Raw genomic sequence first — 7,680 nt, 5'->3', positions numbered from 1 at the left:
GACACAAGGAAGTTGGTAGACAAACAAGAGATAAAGTGTTATCCGGTCCTGTTTACACATGTTGAATAGAAACAGATAGAAACACATCCCGCCACGGCGCACCAAGTTGTGGTTTTCACCCTGTTGACGTGTAAAAAACAGTGGACTTTGACTTTTGACAACACAACAAATTTTTTTGCTTTTATGTTCAAATTTTTTTTTGTTTTTTTCTTGCGGGTCGTCGTGCTGGACTGTGTTACCAACGACAATGGGCTTCTCCTGAGTTGACTTGGACAGACGTCGAGAGGCGACGGGCGTAGGACTTGACGACTCTACAAGACGGTAGTATGAAGACGAGAGGTCGAGGAGGAGGACTCGAGCTTGTTAGTAGCGGAGTGCGAGGAGCGAAGAGGGTGACATTGACATCTGCTCGGATTGTGAGTGAAAGTTGGAGACTGGTAGATGAAATTCTTTGGTCATACTCTCCTGGAGTGGCACGTGTGTCCGCTCCGGGTCATGAGTGTGGTTTAATTTAAAGTTGGGAAGTGTGGAATTAGTGCGGGTAGTGAGGGTTGTCCGTTTGATAGACGTCCGATTGTTTGGTAGCCTGAGAAAGTTTATTGTTTGAAGGGGGGAGGACGGAGATGGGTTAATGGAGGAGTAGGGAAGGACCCTCGTACGGCCCGAGCGCGCGCTGAAAGTTTCCGTTGGTGGGTGAGGCGCCGTCTTGGGACTGGGCGTGTACGGGGTTTAGTCCCTGATTTAGGGGTGGTCTAGATGGCTTTTAGTTTTTCCGTTTTATTATTCACCTCACGACTTCGCTCCTGGACTAAGTCGGGGCGGCAATCTGTGAGGGGATAGATTGGTGACTCCGGGCGGCAGGCGGAGAGTTTGAGTCATTCCTGAAGGTGTCGGTTACGAGAATGATACGTGACGAGCGGTGGTTGGTTCAAGTTGTGTGACTTGGTGTTGTAGCTTATGATGAGAAACAGGAGTGCTAAGCTGCGCCTCGGGGGTAAACAATGGCAGAGGGAGGTTTAGCCCCAATTGCGTTCCCTCGAGTTGGTTGTTGTGTTTCTAGCGGGGTCCGTGCTCTTTGTTCGCTCCTTTGACCAGAGACTGAACTCGTGCCCGTGCGGCACCAGAAAATTCCTGTTTTTTCGTTGCCGAAGGGTCGGTTAAACGCTTTGTGTGATTTATGATCATTCTTGTGTAAAGAAGAATTGTCTGTGCAATGATTATTGTGAGTGTGTTCCAGTTAACCTCGTGAGACTTGTAAGTGATTTTGTGTCCGAGTGTGTCTCTGACTGCCTGTACGCACATGTGTACGTGCGGTCTCCTCCTCGGCGTCTCTCCGGTGACGTCGAAAGGAGTCTCCTAGACCGCTCGTGGAGCCCCCAGGACCGCCCTCTCCGACGGTGGACCTCGTAGTCCTTCCCTCTCTCTATTGTGTAGTGGTGTTTAGTTGTGTGTGTTCGTGGTTAGACGCCGTGCATTGTCCTAAAATAACATTGCCACACGTAAAAAATGAAAAAATAAATAAAAATATGACAAGGTCGAGATACATGTTAATCATGGTTGACTATAGAAAATCTGTGTTCTAATTCAGTTTTTTTTTTTTTGTATAAATATAAAACAGTTAGGGAAGAGTAGGCAGTATCAAACTTTCCATGTATGTTAAAAATGGTTGCCAGGTGCTATAGCATTTACAAGTGGAGCCACCCAAAGTACACTTTATTTTCTCCATGTGTAGAAACATCATAAGTTCTGTCACCCAGTGGACATGAGTGGGAGACGCCTCCTGCTTCCACCTCATAAGTATAAGTCGCCTCGCAATTAGGGAAGCAAAAGCAACAGCGTTTGAATAATGTCTGGAAAGGACAATGTCGTCCGGGACGAGTCCTAATATTGCAGTAAGAGGAGAAGAGGTACATTTTACTTTAAAGATCTTAGAAAACGTATCAAATATGGATGTCCAATAATTATGAAGATTTGGACATGTCCAGAAAGTATGGATGAGGGACCCTGTTACTGACTTGCATCTGTTGCATAAGGGATCTACCCCTGGATACATCTTTGCTAGTTTTTCCTTTGATAAATGAAGGCGGTGTAATACCTTGAATTGGAGAAGGCCATGTCTGGCACAAATTGAAGAAGAGTGAACTTTTTGAAGGATGGACTGCCAATTATCATCTGTTATATCAAATGCTAGATCATCTTCCCACTGAGATCTGATTGTTGAAAGAGAGGGAGAATGCAGGGAGGAAAGTACATTATACAACACCCTAATTACTCCTCTATTCTGCACATTTATTTCAAGAATTCTGTCTAAGGTTGTTTCCGCTGGTTTATTTGGAAACTGCGGGTATTTACTACGTGTGAAATTTCGAATTTGGAAATATCTGAAAAGATGGCCGGGTGGAATACAAAATGTTTCTGTCAGCTGACTAAATGAGGCAAATACCTTGTTTATATACAGATCTTCAAAACTACGTATTCCCCCATTATTCCAGATCTTAAAAGCAGAATCCATCACAGAGGGTGGGAACATATGGTTCGAGTAAATCGGTGATCGTATAGACATCATATGTAATCCAAACCGTTTCCTACACTGTACCCAGATTCTAAGAGAATGACATACTAATGGATTATTCTTGTAGGTATACAATTCCAATGGAAGAGCTGATCCAAGCAAAGCCGGCAATGAAGTTCTACCGCAGTAGGCCGATTCAATAAGAATCCAAGCTGGTGTCTCTGTAGAAGGAGCACTTAGCCAATAGAGCATACTCCGTACATTCGCCGCCCAATAATAGAATTGGAAATTGGGTAGGGCTAGCTCTACCCAAACCCAATACGTTCTTTTGAAGGACTAACAACATCTCAATCTGTCACTTGGGTAGCTCTGGGTCACCCTGGCCTAAAGGCTGTTTTAAATGTAGTTGATATGAGGTACTTCCATCCAAATGCAGTCTATTATCTATAGTCAGTGGCAGCCGGCATGTCCCCAGACAGGAGCCATGCTGAGTCTGAAGGTAAACCATGTACTGCTGTGGAAGGGGACTTAAGATGATAATAATATTTTAGTTACCTAAAAGAAAAGACTGCAATAATACATTAATATCACTTAAGGTTCGCTATATTTAGAATATTTTAATCTATTCTTTATCCAAATCAACCAGACCCTATTGATACAAACTATGATCTTATTTGCAGAAAGTCTCTTGCACGTGAATTGCTAGCGTAATTGGTTGTGTAATCGTTTGACTTTTTACTGATAGTCACACAAAAAGCAACGATATTTCAACAATGCGAAGAGATCTAGGTCATGTCCATTTATTTGACCATCAGCCGATAATGAAAAATGGTCGAATTCATGTCAAAATATCTCAAGTCAAATCGAACAGTAATGCAGTTGGCTAAATGATTAGGATGTAGGTTATTATACAACCTCCTGCCACCTCACTCCCCTCCCTCAATATGTATCCCTCATCCTCCGTCCACTTCCCTGTCAGCTCACTCACTTCCTGCGGTGACATGTCAGCAGGCTAACACCGTGCCTCCAGGCCCCGGGCCATAACAGCGGCCATTAAACGACGTGTCATTGCCGAGCTGTGGGCAATGTCATCCTTTCTGTTGCCCCGCCTGGCGTTGCGATGGCCGTTCCTATTGTGCTGACGGTTTTATATCACATTAAGTAAGTGCTTGTGTGGCCGACCGACTGATATATGGTCTCATTATATTGTTTGATGGCCGTGGTTGAGCTGGGTGATTATGCCGCTGATAAACCGCGGCGAATGAGGCGCCCGATAGGCTCATTAAGACTCGTATCGATCGGAGGCATTGACTTCCTGTGGAGCTAATATATGCTCTATGTGTGTGGTGTCGATATTTGCGCTTATGTGGAATATACATGTGTTCTGAGATACATGTATGCTACTTCCTTTTGGCTCAGTGTTCTCCTGCTCGGTTACAGGTCCTTTATATTTACTAGCCGGGGCTTTGTTGAGCGGCTACTGGTGAGGCGGGCGGGTGGCCGGCCAGCTGCTGGGATGCTGTTCAGTGTCATCTGTAACTGGCAGCCAGGCAGTGCGGAGGAGGCTTGTCATAACCTCGAAATTGGAATTGTTTTGTATGTGCACAGCTGGTGAGCCGCTACTCTTTGTCGGCTGTGATAGCAGGTGACACCACCCTGTGATTTGCTCACGCCGCGGCCCACATAGGTAACTGCCAGTTTCGACAGAACTCCACACACCTGAATTATTTGTATTTCATAAATCCCTCCGTGCACCAGCCAAATTCACGACTATCAGGACAAGGCAGGCTGGCTGCTTTTTTTTTAAAAGCCTCCTTCTCTTTCCAAGACTTGTTTTCTGTTGATTAGAATAAAAGGATGCTCCACTCTTAAGACATGTTTATGCATGCAGAGTGCCAAGAGCAAGAGGTTACAAGTGTTTTGACTTAAATCAAAAGAAGTGCTTCAGGTTTTACATAAAAAAGCCAAGAGGAATGCTTTACTTTCCTAGCCGTAAAAACAGTTGACGAGGATAAATGGACTTCATTTGTGTTGTGTGTTTTGTCAGCTGGTGGAGCCCCTGACCCCCAGCGGAACGGCCCCCAACCAGGCTCAGCTGCGGATCCTGAAGGAGACGGAGCTGAAGAGGGTCAAGATTCTAGGATCTGGAGCTTTTGGAACAGTGTACAAGGTCAGTGTGTTGAATTGTCGCCTCCTCATTACACATCCGACATCAGCTCGTTGGCAAGGAAGACAATCAAATAAAAAGCTTTTCCGCTTTCAATTATAATTGACAACCTAAATAAGAAGCACCAACATTTCCCTTTGTGTCAGTGTCTCCTGACGGACATGAGTCCAGGGCCGCTCAAGGACCTGGAACAGAAACTGGAGTTTGCTTGCCAACTTCACTGCCCTTGGCAACATTATTCATAACACCCTGCAACTCATTGAATACGTATTTGTAGCTTCTTTTTTTACCACCAAGGCCTTTGGTAAAGTTAGATGTTATGACCATGGCTTATCTACATAAACAAGTGTTACAGCCATATAGGAATCAGAGCTATTTGGTGTGAGTAAAAATGTACTTGTGAGTGCAATATCTCAGGAAAAATTTGATATTGTTTCTTCAAATTTGGCAAAAACAACCACTTGGAAGCAAGGATGAATTGACTAAAATGTGATGGTTAAAGGTCACTGTGACCTCAGGTTAGTCTCATTTTTGTAAAAGCGATCTCTCTATCCCATGGGGACATTACTTGAAATTATGCACGAACGTCAATGTTTCCACAGTTGCTAGTTTTATTTGTATTTGAAGAATTTAAGCGGGACAGAAGACACTGTTAAACACAGGAAGTTTATTGAAACTGCATTTATGGTGATTACTTGTACATTTCAGGGCATTTGGGTGCCAGAAGGTGAGACAGTGAAGATCCCTGTTGCCATTAAAATCCTCAACGAGACCACCGGCCCGAAAGCCAACGTGGAGTTCATGGACGTGAGTATTTATGCCCGCCGCAATTTGTGTCCGTTTTCGCCCCGTGTGTTCGTGTTTGTTCCTCAGCCTTGTCGAAAGAAATGGCCGAGCCTGTCACTTTGTGGGATTGTGCATTCGGCAGTAAATTCTTACGAGAGTACCTTCTCAGTCAGAGCCGGTGATAAAGTGAACTTCACAGCGCTATACGGCCAGGCATGTATCGAACGAGAGTCTATTAAAAAACAGCACTTGTTTATGAGAAATGGCTTTATTGGAATCCAGGAGTGATAGAGGGGAGGAGGAGAGGAGTAAGCTGGGGAGTTTCCAATTCTTCCTCCCTTATCTTCGTCACCTTTCTTCCAATCTGTCTTCCACCTATCTTTCTTTTCACACACCTCTACTGTAATTTACTTATAACGAGGTTTCGCAATCTACAATATCGTCTTGGAGGTTTGCTCCAAACTGTTAAAAATCTTAATATAATAATGCATCAAAAGTCTGGAGATAGCTGCTGAATAAATGTTAGTGCAATGTATGGCTCACCAACCTTAATGTTAATGAGATAAATAAAACACAAACACAGACATTGGTTGAGATGAATTATTATTCAGTTGCGCAACAACAATAATAATCTGGAGTACAACATCACCTGCCAATCGCGGAAATGTCCCCCAACAGTAGCAACAATCTTACAGCATATACTGTATAGCCACTGCAGTGAACACACACACATTTGATCATGCAGCCTACCACACAAAACGTCACATGTTTGTCCCTCTGAAAGCCACACTTGTATATATTGAAAAGTCATCATCTCGTGACATCCTTAGGAGTAGTAAACTAACAAAGGTTAACTGTTTTTATAACCTGAGGCCTTCTCTGAACTTCCTCTACCCTCGGTGTCAGCTCACTTTAAATGAATACATCTATTGATAATTCAGAACGACGATTGTCTCTCTAACTCTGTGTGACCCAACTCAGTAACACACATCATATAGCTGAGCGTGTGACCTTAATGAATATGCCAGAAATACGCTGTAATAAGGATTGCCAAAGTAAGTGTCCCGGTCCCAGCGTTTGCACCCGACGGCCACCATCATTGAGCAAAAGGAACTAGGAGGGATATGCTTTTGCTGTTTTGAAGAAGCCCTCAGAGATAATTGTCAGATATTCAGTTCAAATATTAGATTTCAATGCTTTTTGGTTGCCAGGGAATACACACTTGTTGATAAAGACGTTGTATTCCTGTCTCCGACCTCATTCCCTGTACATAGAGCAGGATCTGCTTGGCTAAATAACGCATCCAATCGGCTCTATTCAGCTGAATGATGAAGCACACAAGCTCTGATAAGCATTGGGCAAAGATAAGCTAAAACTTTATCATGAAGTCTTCAATTGTAATCTTGTTTTTTTGCGAGAAACCCAAGTTAAAACCTAGAAAAATTTGATAAAATGCTCTCATTCTGTTCTGTTCCTGCGTTTTCCTTACTCATCTCCCTCTCCTCCTTCCCCTGTTCCTCCCAGCGGGGGTCTCCGTCCACCCAGAGCCAATATGCTCCGTCTGCCGACTTGTTAAACAGCAATCTAAAGGCAGGCTCACGCTTCACAACTGGGAAACCGGCCACTGGAGTGCCGGCTCCAAACACACTCGGAAAACCCACACACACAAACACGCATAAGCAAACAGCGCGCACTTTACAACAAAATGCCCCCCCGGGTGGCGGCGGCCTCGCGTGTAGGTGATTTTTTTTTACTTGTGTTGGCATATATGTGACGCGAGAGTGCGGGGTTGAATATTTTGTGTGAAATGCAAAAGCCACACTAATTTAGCAACACACACCTTCGCTGCGGCTTCTTCTTCTGTGCCAGGCTATCAGTGTGTGTGTGTGTGTGTGTGTGTGTGTGTGTGTGTGTGTGTGTGTGTGTGTGTGTGTGTGTGAGCTAGATGGGAAAGGAGGGTCAGCCGGCAGTAATGGAGGTCAGCGCTCAGGGAGATGAGAGAGAAACACACACACACACACACACACACACACACACACACGAGGAAGAGTTTAGCTGGACGTAGTTTACGAGTCGCGAGTCTTTTGGGATCACCGGCGCGGAATAAAAGCTCCTTCGTCTTTCTGTTACACACACTCTCCCTCCCTTTTTTCTCTTGATCCCGAGGTGTTGGCTGGAGTTGTGTAATGTCAGGCCAGTTGCAGAGGAGCAGTGA

General features: G+C 44.5%; 1 protein-coding gene across 1 annotated transcript in view; it reads left to right on the top strand.

The window, feature by feature from the left end:
- Positions 1-7,680, top strand: part of LOC104953634 (receptor tyrosine-protein kinase erbB-4) — a 58,029-nt gene that overhangs the window by 21,714 nt on the left and 28,635 nt on the right. The window contains exons 9-10 of the mRNA XM_010780606.1: positions 4,560-4,682; positions 5,388-5,486. Coding sequence (XP_010778908.1) covers positions 4,560-4,682; positions 5,388-5,486 — 222 coding nt within the window. The remainder of the gene's footprint in view (positions 1-4,559; positions 4,683-5,387; positions 5,487-7,680) is intronic.

Source organism: Notothenia coriiceps, unplaced genomic scaffold, assembly GCF_000735185.1.
Source record: "Notothenia coriiceps isolate Sejong01 unplaced genomic scaffold, NC01 NC01_scaffold00022019, whole genome shotgun sequence".
In the NCBI taxonomy this organism is placed as follows: Eukaryota; Metazoa; Chordata; class Actinopteri; order Perciformes; family Nototheniidae; genus Notothenia; species Notothenia coriiceps.
This window is presented reverse-complemented; position numbering and strand designations above follow the sequence as displayed.